This window comes from Harpia harpyja, chromosome 7 (assembly GCF_026419915.1).
Source record: "Harpia harpyja isolate bHarHar1 chromosome 7, bHarHar1 primary haplotype, whole genome shotgun sequence".
NCBI lineage: Eukaryota > Metazoa > Chordata > Aves > Accipitriformes > Accipitridae > Harpia > Harpia harpyja.
In genome coordinates, this window is record NC_068946.1 from 51,079,249 (window position 1) to 51,095,129 (window position 15,881).

The 15,881-nt window shown below is 42.3% G+C and overlaps 1 protein-coding gene across 1 annotated transcript; it reads right to left on the minus strand.

Annotated features, from left to right (window-relative positions):
* Nucleotides 1–7,297: 7,297 nt before the first annotated feature.
* LOC128144076 (basic helix-loop-helix transcription factor scleraxis-like) lies at nt 7,298–15,662 on the minus strand. Its single transcript, XM_052792378.1, has 3 exons — nt 15,628–15,662; nt 11,114–11,438; nt 7,298–10,958 (listed from the first exon to the last, which is right to left on the minus strand). Exons 1-3 carry the CDS (start codon nt 15,660–15,662, stop codon nt 10,908–10,910), a joined length of 411 nt encoding a protein of 136 aa, XP_052648338.1. The 3' UTR covers nt 7,298–10,907.
* Between the last annotated feature and the right edge of the window lie 219 nt (nt 15,663–15,881).

Here is a 15,881-nt window from a genome sequence, read left to right on the forward strand (position 1 = left end):
GTGATCAAGTAGCCACACAGAAGGGTTTTTTATTTTTCCCCCAGTTGGCACTGAGCTCTCCCTTTCTCTTCTAGGCCTGTATGTTGCTCAGCTGCTCTGCTGACATTTGATTGTGGAACAGCAGTTGTGCATTTGGGGACCCTCTCAGTGGAGATTGCAGAATATGCTGTTTTGAGCTAAGTTACTGAAACGTGTATTTCAATTCTATGTCTTTGGACTCTAAAAAGAAACAAACAAACTGTCGTGGTTTAACCCCAGCCAGCAACTAAACACCACGCAGCCGCTCACTCACTCCCCCCCCACCCAGTGGGATGGGGAAGAAAATTGGGAAAAGAAGCAAAACCCGTGGGTTGAGATAAGAACGGTTTAATAGAACAGAAAAGAAGAAACTAATAATGATAATGATAACACTAATAAAATGACAACAGCAATAATGAAAGGATTGGAATGTACAAATGATACGCAGTGCAATTGCTCACCACCCGCCGACCGACACCCAGCCAGTCCCCCGAGCGGCGAATCCCTGCCCCCCACACCCCGTTTCTGTACTGGATGGGACGTCACATGGTATGGAATACCCCGTTGGCCAGTTTGGGTCAGGTGCCCTGGCTGTGTCCTGTGCCAACTCCTTGTGCCCCTCCAGCTTTCTCACTGGCTGAAAAATCCTTGACATTAGTCTAAACACTACTGAGCAACAACTGAAAACATCAGTGTTATCAACATTCTTCGCTCTGAACTCAAAACATAGCACTGTACCAGCTACTAGGAAGACAGTTAACTCTATCCCAGCTGAAACCAGGACACAAACTCAGCAGAGCATCTTGTTTCCTGACTCCTCTCTGTGACCTGGCTGCATGGCTTGTCCTGTTCATCAGGGATGGACTATACCTCTTTCAGTATCTTTATGGAAGTAAGCTGCTAGCAACCACGTAGAGGTCATACATTCTGTTCATCACTTCTCAGCTGATGTTCACCCCTATAAATTATTCTGCATTAGTTTGATCACTTTCCCAATTTGGAATACACAAAGATGGTCTCTTGTCTTCCTGCTCATTTCAACACTTGTCACTTTTAGCGCTGTTCAAGTAATGGCTGGTCTAGAAGTATATACACAGAAGCCTGTTAGGATGTATGTGGATGTTAAATGTTTGTATGCATTGTCATTTTTAATCAGCTTGTATGCATTGTCATTTTTAATCAGCATCTGCATACTGGCAATTTTTTTTCCATAAAACCTTAATTTCATTTTCAAAGACCCAAGTCTTGTTGATATTCAAATGAATTTGGATATTGACAGGTAAGTTCCAGCAATTCCTGATTGTACAGCTTTAGAAGCTATTGCCCCAACTGTATGTCTTTTTCTGTGGCAGAGTGACTGGCTAGCAGAGTTGGCAAAAGTAACCAGATCTTTAACCACCACAACTAACAGCCTAATGTGTCCTTTGAAACTGCTATTAATCTAGTTTAAGCAATTTTATCAGTCCAGGAACAGTGGTACCTCCAAGATTTAATCTGTTTCTGCTGGTATAGACACTTTCAGCAGATGGAGATGGTGGGCAACAAATTCCAAATCACTGGTGCAGGACTTGCCCAACCTTGTCTTTTAACAGCCTTCATTTTCTGCGTTACTTAAGACTCTTAAGCTTTCTTTTTCCTTTTTTTTTATTTTTTATTTTTGGCATCTGTTAAACTACTTATGAAAGAGAACCAGATCTGGAGGGTAATGGAGTGAAATTATTAGCCTTTTAGAATTAGATGATAATTAAGCCAACATGAGAAGATCACTAACTATAAATAATGCCAGTGAAAATAAGTTCGCTAATTCTTATTTACATTATGGCTACTTTTGGACCCCTTTATTCTCTTTGAGGCCATAAGATCTTTAAAGTCCATAATGGAAATGAGAATGGGCCTTTTAAATAGTTTTAATTAAACAGTTTAATGAGCTTAATTAAAACATTTCAAAAGCGGTGGTGTTTTTCTAACAGTAGTGATTTGTTAAGTCACTGTCCCTATGTATTTCCCATCCTGGGGAAAGCTGGGCCACATGAATGTAGGCGAACACACCAAGATGGCAGCGAGAAATAGTTTCTGCACAGAAGAGGATCTGCTCATTTGTAATGTTAGTGACAGCTGAAATAAATATGCCAATCAATGGATTGTCTCATGTAATGAAGTACACTGCAATGTTACGGCATTTGCTGGAATGTAAAGGCACACCATAACATGCGGTTTATTTCTGCTTCATCTCATTACAGATGCTAAAATAAGCAGTAACATGTTTTATGTAGCAGAAAAGTAGTCTTTGATTTTTATCCTGACTCTAGCTGGATTCAGCTGTATTTTGTGCAGTGCAGGAGTGTTGTGGATTGCTTTTATTGGCTGTTTCTCTTTGGGTATGCCTTGCTGGCCACTGCTGGTGCTTCAGTGGTCCTGACCTACATTTGGCTAGTCCAGGGTTGGTGCTTTGCACCTAGCTGGTATAGATACTGAACATTCCAGAGACTGCCTCTTACATCAGCCAGAAACTCTCACTTATGCTGTTATCTTTCACAGCACCTGTTATTAAAGCCTGTCTTTTCCACTCAGATTTTCTTTGAGCAGTGTGGCAAATAAAAATCGGTTGCAGTGGTAATGAAACAACACACAGCAGGACCTTACTACCCTTCAGCCTGGCTCCTTTTTCCCATGTCTATATCTTGAATCAGTTTGTTATACCTCTTATCATGATGCTAAAATTTCTGTCATGCATTTCTGATATGCTAATTACTGTGTATGCATGTATTTTGCATATACTCAGGCTCTAATCACTAGCAGCATCACATGGTCTTTAAATGTAACCCTTGAAAATTTCAGGGTCTCATAACTTCCTTTTATACTCCTGCAGGTGTCTTTGGTAGACCTTTATTAGTTAATAAGATACAGATATTCTGTGTCACTGTTACCTAGTTTGGCATTCACAATCTCAAGTCACTCTCCATCATTTCATTTGCACTAACACAGTAGTTAAGACTATGTATTTCTCTACACATAGTATTCTTTTAAGCTACAATTTTAAGCAGATTTTCCACCCAGCCAGACATTTCAGGTAGAACTCGAGGAAGTTCTAATAATCATAGAAAATAGTGCCGAAAGGGATCTTGATGAAATATGCATCCTGTGTGAGGTTTACTTTTCTGGCAAAGGCTTGTCATGTTTGTGATATGCGACACCTCAAAAATCATTTTCTGCTTGTCATTCTCCATCATTTGCTTGTACAGTGGATTATTCTTATCCATGTGTAGTACTACATACATTTCTATATTGAAATGCATCTTTTTAAGAACATTTCTCCTTTTATGTTTCTTTCTGAGTTAATCTCTAATTCTAATCCTACCCTCCAAAGCTATCACCTCTAAATTTAAATCTTAACCCATCACCCAAACAAATCATTAAAACCTTCGTACTAATTCAGGCCCAGAATAGACCTGAGAGGTCCTTCTGATAGAAATAGACCCCTGCCTCCGACTGTTTCAATTTTTGGAAATCCCCTTTTAAGGCATGATCAGTTCCTCCTTTCTCCAGGAATCTTTTTTTGCTCTCCTATTGATCTGCACACCTGGATGCCCCTCATTTTCATCTGGAATAATAGATCCTGGCACTGCCCAGAAGTACAGATTTTTCCCGTGAAGTCCTTGCATTTTTCAAGTTTTTCTTACTATTCTGTTCTACAATCTTCCTTTCCAGGGAACCATAAGCTCATAATTTCATAGAATCATAGGAAAAATTAGATTGAAAAGGACCTCTTGAGTTATTCAATACATCTTCCATTTTCAAATGGGGCCTTACCCTGTCAAGTTCTGAAATTCTCCAAGGAGGAGGCTTCCACAGCCTCCCTGGAACCTGTTCCAGTGCTTAACCATGCTTGCGATAAGGAGCATTTTTCCTGAAGTCAAAAAAAAAAAAAATTATGTTATTGCAACTTGTGATTATTGCCGCTTGTCCTTTCATTATATGCCTCTTATAAAAGCCTGGCTCTGCCTTCCCATTTAACTGTTGCAAGACTGCTGTTAGATTTCCACCTAGCTTGCTTTCTCATCTCCATTTTAACCACCCCTCTTGCCGTAGCCTGTCCTAGGTGTCATGTGTCCCAGCCCTCTTACTATCTTAGCGTCTCTCTGCAGTGATTATTGTTGCTAGTCACATCTTACCTTTGATTCTAATCTAAAGGATTAATTTGATTGAGAATATAAAGTGAGATGATCCTCCCACCCTTTATTTCTTACTGTTTGGTAAAGATGTTATCCTTCTCTCATCCTGCATTTTTTCTCCTGATATAGGGTTGGTATTTTAGATAACAATGAGCTCTGAGAGTTTCTGTTTTCTCTACTTATTTGTTTGGAGACTTCATTACATTTTGCTGCTTTTCACACCAAAGATGTTATTTCCCAAGGAAAACTTAGCTTCAAGACACCCTTTCAGGATAGAGCACAGCTGTCTGATTGTATCTGGGCCTGACAGATGTCCACCCTTTCTGCCAAGCTCAACTCTCTTCTTGAAAGAATTACCTTTTTCTGTAATCTTTGCGTTTAAAAATGATCTGCATACATATGCTTGGAAAGTAGGGTTTATTTTAATAATGTGAAGAAAAGACAATCAGATGTTACAGAGAGATGCCGTAACAAGTAGAATTACTTTTATCACTTGCTTATTTCATCACCCATTTCAGTGTAATTGTCTTATTTATATTGGCTTCTCCTTTGGAAGAACCAGTAGCAATTTCCAAATGTTTAATTAAAACCTCACAATGCTACTGTGATGTGAACGTAGTAAATGAATGAGAGAAGATAAGGCCTTTCTAAAGCAACTGGTATCTTAAGCGTTTTGTTACAGGAACATTTTATCTAGCGCCAAAACAGGGGATACTTTCTTCAGTGCATCATAGTTCACTTGTTTCAGGATGTCAAATCCTTGCAAGACCTAGATTTCTTTGTTTGTTTGTTTTGTTATTGTTGTTGGTTTTTTAGTATAAATTATTTGCCTCATCTGGCTTCAGAGAGGGTCCACAAAAAGCTCCAGTGACCCAATGACACAACTGAGGGGTCAGGACAGAGAAGCTGGAGGAAGGACTGCCCTAAATTGGGCTTCTGCTGGGGAAAATGCATGCATGCATCCATCCTGATTTTCAGTTAGGCATAATTTAGGTACCTAATTGTAGCACAGCAATTCAGGAGGACCTTTCCTAGTTGCCTAAATTATGATAAATATCTAAATATTCATTAAAACAACAACAAAAACCCCTTTAGTTGCCCAGCTCATGCCCAGTTGCACCATAGCTCTTGCAGATCTGAGATACCTACCTCTCACCAGAGGCTGCTTGGGAGTCGCAAAATAAGATACCAAATACCCCTCATAGGCACTTCTGCCAGGAGAATGAGGGAAGGTTACAATGATTAGGGCATTGGACCTGTACTTGAACTGGGATTTCTCTTGGCACCACAGAGAATATCCTCCTTGGTGGGCTACTGGTTATTGTTCTTTATCAATGCCCTCTCTTTCTTCTTCCTCTCCTGGGGAAGCCTGTATTCATTACTGTACAACTTCAAAAGTGGGATGAATCTTCAAGGTTTCTGAAACTCTGTATTATGTTGTAATAGCTAGAGGATTTAATGTGAAATAAGACACTGGGCTGCCTGGCTATGTATGTACATCCAAATTTTGAAAAAGTTTTTGAAGAAATATGTTCAGAGCAGCCGGTTCAGTCCTTCTCCCTATTAAGTAATGGTTTTCTTCCTTAGCTTTCACAAAACTCTATGGTACTTTTTATCCTAGTAATAATTTTCTCTTCCTCCCCCACAATCCCCATGTTGATTCTTTAGAAACACTTTTCTTCAAGCTTCAAAGGATTCCTGGTATAATATATCCCCCCGATATTTTGCCTTGGCAGCATGCTGTCTATTTTACCTAATTTTATATAAACTCTTTCTCTTAGCCTTGTATTAGCCACTAGCTCTTACTATCAATCAAGATGTTACTACTCTCTTTTGAAAAGTGGTATTTAGACAGCCATTTTAGGTTTTATATTTTTTTGTGAGATTCTCTCAACATAATGTCTAGTGTCTCACAGTACAACAGGCCAAAACACAGAAAACAGCTTTTTTTGTGGAAGTTGAAAGTATATTCTGAAAGAATCTAGTAACCAATGGCATCAAAGAGTTTTGTGTCTCAGATTTGCAGTGGACTCTTAATTTATGGTTAACTTCTTATGGCTTCTGTGAAATAGCTCATACAGTCTCATATGGAGTTTATGTAAGGGGGGAGTATGTGACAATGTAAGATTAAGTACAATGATTAAAGATTTATTATTTACTATTTGCCTTTCAGGAAGGGCCACAGAAGTTTGTGGCAGTGTTAGTGGGAATCATTTTGATGACTAGAAGGTTTTTCCAAAGGGTGAATTTGGCAGAGTTTTAATGTAGTCACTTGACTGAGAAGCTTTTCTTCTTGCAGTGATGTCCTATTTGCTACCTTAGGTACCATGAATCCTTCCGGTCATAAACAAGTAACACCCAAAGACATTGCTTATGGGGAAACATGGCACTGACTGCTCATACTATGGGCTCCTTCGCTTATGTACTGGCTTGTTTAGCCTGATGCTGGAAACTGCTGAACTTCCACTGGTAAATCAACCTCTTCCCTTCTTCTCCCTCTGTCCTTCCTCCATCCTTTCCCTCCCTCCAACTCCCCCTGTATTGGGTCCTTACAATGTTGTGCAGGCCCTGAGCAGAGGAACCCCCTTGTTCATTTTTCCAAGCTTTCTACCCACTCTCCTTCTCTACTGCTAATGCACACCAAGCAGCCTAGGGGAGATGCATAGCTTGCAGATCAAACCCTACATTTCATGAAAGCACCTAGGACACATCTGTAGTGCCGGCTTAGAAATCTGAAGCTCAATGCATCGAGCTTTGGTAGTAGGAGTAGACGCAGGAGAGATAAGTGGCTTGCGTGTTGGCTGGATAGCTCAACCTTAAAGTATTAGTGTAGACACTTAGTATGACCTTCTCAGTGCTACGGGAACAGAATGCTGCCTCCAAAACATAACTGGTCCATAGTTAATGGTTTAAAAGCTACTGGTCTTATGCAACCATTCTGGCAGCCCTGTAGCACGTATGTACATACATACATATAGGCAGTACGTACATACATAACACACAAATATATGCTGTTGAAATCTTGTATAGATAGATTTGAAAAAGGTAAAGAAAAAGATTAAATACTTGTATCTTAACTGAGATGACTACAGCAGAGAACTACCACCTTAGTGTTCATAGTTTATTGTTTAGTAACAAAAATACTGTTTAATTTAGCAAATATAAGCACATTTTGCAAACAAATACAGACTTTTGTAAAGAAGCAGATTTTCCAAGAAGGTATTAGAAAGGAAACTTCCATTTTGTAGAACAGAACTGAAAATAGTAGCTAACATATGAAAGTACTTTGACTTAACATTACGATTAATTTATAAATAACCGAGAACTATGTTCAAATACTTCTTTAAACTTAACCAGTAAAATCAAACAACAAGATTTATTCGTTTTGCTTGATGCTGTTTTTATATTGTGATGTAGCAGGCTACGTACAATGATTTATAGAAAGTATTATGCTCGGAATATTTTAACAATCATTTAATAGGATCTAAGATCAAATGGTGTATATCTCACTGTTTCTGCTTTATTCATGCATCATGTAAATTGAATTGCCAAGTGTTTACAGAAAAACAAAGATGGGACTGGCATTAGGCATGCCTCTGTTCATACATACAGAACAGAATGCACTTACAAATATGTCAAAAAACCAATGTCTTCAGCAGAAGAAGTGGGTGCTCAGCACTTCCGGAAAAACGCACATCATTCCAATGCCTGACCATCAAGTAAGGTACTTGCTCTTAGACACCCTCAAAGTTTTAGATTATAAATATATATTTGTGCATGCCATGAACAATGCCTCTCCATGAAATGATTAAAAAAATAGAACTGATAAGACACACAACCTCATACAGTAAAAATTCAATAACATACCTAATGATGAGTGAGCTCTTTATATGTGGAATCTGAGCACTCAATTCATCTGTGTCTCTAGAAATTAAATTCTTTTTCCCCAGGTTTATAGAAAACCCATTACACAGTAACAGCTCAATCCTGTATCTTTTTCTGCTCCTGGGGGTAGAGAAGTTTTACAATATAAATAAACTTCAGCAAAGGTAAGGATCTGTCCCCACTTGTCCCCATTTAAATACATAGTGTTACATATATATAAATGCAGGCTTGCGGTCTGTTCCTCAGAGAAATCACTGTCATAATTGTTTTGGATAGATATTATCTGTCTATACCATGAATATTTGGTCCGCAGTGCTCTGGGGCCTAATTTCTGCCACGATCAATCAGTGTTACTGAAATTCCAATATTATTTAGTAATTGAAACCCTGAGCATTATACCAAAATCTTAAAGCCCAGTTGAATTCAACAGTTTATCCTGAGTAAAGAGAGAAGAATTTAATGCTACACTGAGCCACATTAAACAGGAGAGATGGCCAGGTCGTAACAGCCGGCTCCTGCTTTTGTCATTGAAAACCATTTTGTATAAATGTTATACAAAACCAGGGAGATAAAATCCCATTTAAAGTGAGAACACCAAATTCCTGTAGGATTGTGCAAATTATTCATAAATTTCAAGGCATGAGCTTTCAGCTAATACTATGGTGCAGTAGTGGACCTCACTTTTTTATACTCATTTCCTTTAATAACTAAGTGTAGAGATATCCTATTAAATCAAAATATGCTGCATTTGCCAAGAACTAAGCTTAAAACTCTTAAAACTGCAACAGTCACAACATTTTGAAAACCTGAAATAATTAATTTTATTGTCTGTCTTACGAATTGCAAAATTCAGAGCATACTCAATGCAAAATTTTCCTAAAATTGACTGAAACAGCTTTTTTTTTTTTGCCATTTTAGGGTATCATACTGAATGATACAGCTAAATGAATAGATTTGTATTAATTATCTGTAAGGCAGATCAGAGTCTTTGGTTTAATGTGTACATAAGAATGTAGAGCTCAACTGTAAGATCAGCTTTAATTATAAATAACTTTTTAAAAGACAAACTTTTTCAAATTCATTTAAAAAAAAGCCACGAAGACACGTTTGTAGATGTCTAAACCCACATGCACATGCCAACTCAATACAAAAATTAAAAAGCACTTTGTATAAAGCTGTAAAGAGTTCCAGCTTCACAAATCAATGCCAAAGCAAAACAAAGATCATAACCTGGCAGCAATTTAAAGTTCCCTATTTAAAAAACCCAACATACAAACCTTCTAAAAACAACAAACTCTTCTCAATCCAGGAAAATACAGCCTGTAGCTTTTAGTAAGCGAATAGAGTGACATGATGTGGGATTGCCGGAACTTTGCTTTGGTATTTTTCTTGATTAGGATTTATAAGGGAAGTTTATTGCAGATTCTGTAGGCACAACAGATTTTTCCTCACTGTGATAAAGGAAAGGTGGTCAGTGTGTGTTGTGGAGGGGAGAAGGAAAACTAAAAACGTGAAGTTGCATGAGGAATATACCAAGATCTTGTTCTTGCTAAGTTCTTCATAATAAATGCCAGAATTTGCTTTGCACTTATTTAGGGGAGGAGGAGAAAATTCTATACAGAAAGTAAAGTGAGCAGCGCAGTGCTGCTTCTTTAGTCCTCACATTTGGCTAAAGCAGCAAGGCTGGCCAGGAGAACTGAACAGATGGCACCAGGGCAGAAAAAAAGACAAGTATTCTTCGCAGCACTTCTCAGAGTGGTACAGTTACCAAGCTTTTCAAGAATACTGAGTGCCTCCCAAAGTAACAAGTTAAGATTAATTAAGGCCTAATTAAATATATTCTAACTAACTAGAAAAAACATTGCAAAATTAAACTATCTATATATTTTTTTTAAATCCACCATTACTGGGGTTTAAGATTTTAGCCTGCTGCTTCACTAATGTCCAAAACTGAAAACGTAACATGCATATTTGCTTTTTAGACTTACTTCTAGGAAAAAAAAAAAAAGTATACAAGTTAATAAACTGAGGGGAGATAGATGACATCAGTGATGTACAGGCACAGTTTGGGAATGACCTGGGTGACGGGTCATTGTAGAGAGCCCTTGGGAAACCCTCCCTACCCTGTGTTTGCCAGACAGATTTAGGAATATCCCATGCTATTTATAGGACTGGCACGACTCACGCCGTTAATAAGAAAAGAGCATCGCTTACGCAGCACTCCTCCACTTTCCTCTCCTGTCCTGGCTACGTCCCGTGTCGATGCGCTGCCGCGCCTATGCGCGCAGCGAACGGCGGTGCTTTCGCTGGAAGTTTCCCCGCGTTCTGTGAACACCTTAAAAATAATCTTCCAGCATCGTTCAAACCTCTCGAGCATGTCAGCTGTCGGTATCGGCCCCCCACCCCAAGAATTAGCGCGCAGCTGGAGGAGTGGGTGGCCGCGCTGCGTGCGGCCCAAGCTGGGCCGAAGGCGTAGAGCACGATGTGTTCATGACAGCTTCCCCTGACAGGAGACACTGCGTGTTTGGAAGTTCAAGTTTCGCCATGTGACACAGGTTTAGGAGAGACCAGGGTCAGGGCTCGGCTGCTTCGGTTTAACGTTTCTCGCCCTAAAATAGCTGCCGCGGCAGGTGCAACTGTCTCAACAGCGTTCGATTTCATTTGCGACATACCCTGAATAAACCCGTCACAATGCGAAACGAAGCGCCCGGGCTTCAGAAGTAGCTCTTTTAGGACTGCGTTATTTAAGGTAAACACAGAGCAGGAGCGCGGCGACGTTACCCGGAGCAGTCGTACAGTCCGTGCAAGGTCGGCGGGAGATTCTCAGCTGACTCAGTGTCCGCTTAAGGCCGGACCAGACAGCGGTTTCTCTCCTTCTCGGCGCTGTACGAGGGGTAAAGCACAGGTTAGGCCACACCGAGGGCGCCCCGGAACCCTCGGGTGGGACGATCCCAAACCCTCGCCCGAGGCCGATAACCACCCCTCCGCCGGACACCACCCCCGTGCCCGAGGAGAGGCGGCCGGGCGCCGGCCCTTACCCGCTGCCGCTGGTCGCTGAGGCAGAAGGTGCAGATGGGCCGCGGCGCCCCGGCGCCCGGCGGCGGGCAGGGCGGCGGGCAGGGCTGGGCAGCGGCCGCTCCCTCGGCCTGCCGCCGCTGCTGCAGCAGCAGCACGTTGGCCAGGTGCGAGATGTAGCTGGCGGCCAGGCGCAGCGTCTCCACCTTGGAGAGCCGGCGGTCGGCCGGCCGGGTGGGGATGAGCCGGCGGAGGGCGCCGAAGGCCGTGTTGACGCTGTGCGTGCGGTCCCGCTCCCGGGCGTTCGCCGCCGCCCGCCGTCCCCCCCCGCCGCCGCCGCCGCCGCCGCCGCCTCCTCCTCCTCGTCCTCCCCGCCGCCGCCGCCGCCCGCCGCCCGCTCCCGCCGCCGCCGCCCCCCCGGCGGCCTTCATGGCGCCTGCCGCCGCCCCGCCGCCGCCCCATGACTTTTATGCGCGGCAGGTGCCGCATCGCCCCTGCTCACGGCGGTGGCGGCGGCGGCGGCGGCGGCCGCCGCGGCCCCGTGTCCCGCCGGCGGCGCGGCGGGTCGTGCTTGGCGCGGTTGCTGCTTTTAGCCGGCGGCCGCCGCACCTGTCGCCGCGACCGCGAGGGGCCCCTGCGCTCGACCCGGCCTCGGCTCCCGCGGAAATCCCCGTCTCTCCTCCGCCTCCCCGCTGCCGGGGTTGGGGGAGCAGGGGGGGTCCAGGCGCAGTTCCCCCGCGGCCGTCAGCGTGGGCAGCCCTCGGTCCCTTCGCTGGGTGCACAAACTTTCACGGTTCTTGCCAATCCTGCGCTCCCCCGCGCTGTTCCAGCTGTGCGTGTGTGCCCTACGTGCGGTTATACGCGTTAGCTGGAGCGGGCTCGTAGAAAGAAGCGCGGGGGTGGGTTTCATCGCCAGCCCCGGCTAACGCTAGACGCGCATACAAATCCGATTTCTTACCCTGTTCAGAATGCGCGCCTACCTCAGCCATTTCTTAAAATTAAAAGGTCATCGTAAGCGCTACTTGATTACACCGCTTTTCGCCATAAAAATTTGACAGCCTGTCTGCGCTCAGAAACTCGTGAAAGGTCGTGGTGCAGGTTTTCTCAAATGACTCATCTCTACCTGATTAAGCAGCCTTGACTGACCGGGGTTTTTTATGGTCCCAGAAGCTTCTTCGTGGTGGTGGTGGTGGTGTCTAAATATTAGCTCTTCTTCCCAAATCAGAGCTGGATTAGCAGAGCCGTATCTCTTTAATCATGGGTGCACACACTTAGGATAGACAGCTGCTTTGACATACTTGGCTGGGAGTCATGCCCTCTCAAAATACAGCTAGTACCCACAGGCAGGGCCACATCTATGCACTACGTTCATCTGCTGGAATGGCAAACCGCCGGTTTAGGTTTGTTGCACCTTCCCTTTGGGCAGAGGTTGTAGGCAAAAAAGGACAAGCGGCTCTGTCTGTCAGCCGATTGCAACTGTACCATACCGTGGCGTATTAACGAGCGAAACTTCTTTAATGTGATTTTTATTTATACTACTTGGGAGAGAGAGGGGAAAAGGTTTTTGATTTCCCATCGGGCGATGTTTTTGAGATTTTTTTGTGATTTCCGTAATGAAATGTTGATGCAATAACCTTAGCATCAGGTTGAGGTTCTTTGATAGCAAAGGCTGCAGAAATACGAGGCCGGATGGGCGGGTGTCTGCCGTGCCATTGATCCGAAGGAGTTCTTTTGGGCTGCAGAGCAGGATGTGGCCCTTCATCATCAGATGCTGGGGAAAGCCGTGCTCAAAATCATGCAAGCGATAGTTTTCCCTAGGCTATGTGAATGTAACTGTACCTTACTTCCATAGTGTTAAAAGCTCTATCTTCTGTCTGCTTAACCTTTTAAAAAGGAAATGATCTAGAAAGTTCTGAAGTTGAATTTCAATACTTAGAAGTGCTGCTTTTAGTTTCCTGAGAAATCAAGTTCCCGGGTAAGCTTGCACTGTCTTCCATGTGGGTTTCTCCCATTTAGTCACATACAGCATTTCCAGAGTGAAATTCTAGCTCAGTTGAAGTCAATGACAAAACTCCCATTGACTTTAATGGAGGCAGGATTTCACCCTTGATATGTTCTGGTAGCTGAGCAGTGAAGATAATTGATTGTTTGTCAGGCTCAGTCATTTGCTTACCAGTGTTTTCCTGTCCTTAGCATTTCAGTTTCTTTTTGGTTTTGGTTTTGGTTTTGTTTATTACTGGAAGTAAAACAAAACCAAAACCAACCCCCCTCAACAAAAAGAACCCCAGGACAAAACTACTACTAGTATTATCAGAATCAGAATTTATGGCTTATTGATAAACTAAAAGAATGAGAAAAGGAATAAGCGATACTCAGGAAGAAAATGATGCTGTGTCTGCAGAGAAAAACAAAACGATTTTCACTGACATTACAGCAATGGCTAATTCAGGTGTTAAGGACAAAGGGGCGGCCGAATGATTCTTGTTCTGTTTCCAGGGCAGTTTGAAAAAGTAAAGCAAGAGATGGTTTTTTCCGATAAGGAGACTTGTAAAAAGGCCAAAATTCTGGCGACTTTAATTACTAGGTTATTGATTGGGATAACATTTATGCAAGTGCTAGGGGGAGCATATTCCTCAAGGAAGGTGCAGTAATACAGGATTGCTGTTATTTTACAATTTGCTGAATTGCTAATAACAAGCAAGAATGGGGCTGCACGAATATAAAGCAGAAGAATGGGCAGTGTTCTATGTGTAGCAATAAGGTTTTGCCTGAAATTTGCCTTCATGCTACACGGAGAAAGATATCTGATATCCATTATAAGGAAGCATTCAACAACATTCAAAAGACTGGAAATACGGAGTGTCTGACTGATGTAGTTGCAGTCTAGTGGCTGGTATTTCTTTAATTTGTCTTTATTTTTTGAAGAACAGTGTTAATAGGAAGTACATAAAAGAAAGAAGAATTTGGAAGAAGGCAATTTGGAAAAGCTATACATATGAAGAGAGCAAGTTAATTAGAGGATAACAAAAGAAACAATCTAAATTAGTGGCTCAGAATGTCTGTGGTCACAGCCCAAGGAGCCTTCCAAATGTATTTCCATTAAATAGAAAGTATAACCCCAACTTGTTTCACTTGTAAAAAAAAAGGCATTTAGAGACAAAAATGCCTTCGAAAAACAGTACTTGAACGTTTACAGCATCATTCTGCACCTGCAGGTCACACTGACTTCAGTTAGATTCTCTTGTTTGTTCAAGAGCAGAAATACAGCATAATCCTATAGACAACATTTTTTTTTTTTTGCATAACTGTTCATATTTTTCTGCCTCACACCATGGCACTCTATTTGCTGCATGCCATGTTTTTGAAGGACTATACTCTTTATTGTTTGTCTTCTCCATCAAAGTCATTAAACATTCATATATATTTGTTTATTTCCTTACACAATATCGCTCACACGTATGAGAAGGTATGTATGCGTTGTAGGCAAAAGTAGCACAGGTCTGTAGTAGATTTCTGAGCCACTGACTGTGTGTTAAGACCTACTGGTTTGTGCTTTGGCTTTGGCAAATATTGCCATGGCAAGCATTCAAAACACAGGTCAGCCAGCCACACGCAGGGATACTTCAAGCGGCTACTGGGCTCCCCATCCTCATAGGGGAGGAATATGGACGAACCCTAAATTTTGGTATTGTTGTGAGTGCATGTGTGAGCTGTTCTTCCTTGTGAAGAGGCACCAGGCATTCGAGCTGTGCAAGCTTTTCTGGAGTAATCCATGACGCTCCTTTTTACATGTGTGTTTGTTAATAACCAGGATACTTCTTAGGCAGTGCTTGCCTGATAAAGCAGGTCCATGATATGTTTCAGTCACATTTGACAGATTCAAGGGAGAGTCCAGAGGGTTCTAACAAAGAGAAACAAATAAAGGATGTTGATGGCTGGAAATGTCCACACAGTTGAGAATAATACATTTGATGGAATGTTACTCGTTATGTGTCTGTGACTTTGGCTGGCTGTGACAACTACTTCTGACCTTCACAACAAACCTGGATGATGGAGTTGTCATTTTTATTGTAGTTCTTAATAAATGCGACTGCCATAAAATACATGTTGATCGAAGAATCTTTTAAATGGCATTTTACCTTATACAGGTTCTGTAACAGAATGATTTTAAGGAGAGGAGATTCAGGAGTAGTCAAAATATGGAACGGTACAAGAGACATTTTTGGAGGAGGAGGACTTGCACAGAGCATGTTTAATGAGGAAAGGTTAAACATGAGGTGGGTTTAAGGCTTCATGTGTTTAAGTCATGTCAGGTGGGATGGTGAACCTTCTGGATTGTAATAAATATCCTCCACACATTTTGAACTAGCCGTCTGCTACCGCAGTGCCGTTTCCCAGGTAGGGGAGGAGCAGGACCAGCTCTGCCCTGGACTGCTGGTAGTTGATTAATGTGGGATCTAACAAGTCCCTTCTTGATATTCTACCCAGCCAGATTTAGCATGACACTTATCTCTTCACTTGCAATCTCTTCACTTACAATCTCTGTTCTTCATCTGAATTGATCTGTGCCATGATTCTCAGGTGTGTTAATGAGTTTTCTGTGTGGTGGAGTGCTAGAGGCCTTGTTAAACTCCAGAGACATCCTGCCTACTGCATTTTATTTATACGCCCACTCTGTTACTCTTGACAAAAAGGAGCTGAGTTGTTTATCTTGAGTTTTTGTCAAAAAATTTGTCTTACAGTAATTTTCTCTGCTGTGGCTGCCCACGGAGGCAAATCCGAAGGTATTAT

What these genes read in the sequence shown, in the direction of transcription:
- LOC128144076 (XM_052792378.1), bottom strand. Translation starts at nt 15,662, where the DNA reads ATGGCACAGATCAATTCAGATGAAGAACAGAGATT. An exon ending in TCAGATGAAGAACAGAGATT is followed by an intron (nt 11,439 to 15,627) that starts GTAAGTGAAGAG and finishes AGGAGGAGGCGG; the next exon opens with CGGCGGCGGCGGCGGCGGCG. An exon ending in TCAGCGACCAGCGGCAGCGG is followed by an intron (nt 10,959 to 11,113) that starts GTAAGGGCCGGC and finishes CCCCTCGTACAG; the next exon opens with CGCCGAGAAGGAGAGAAACC.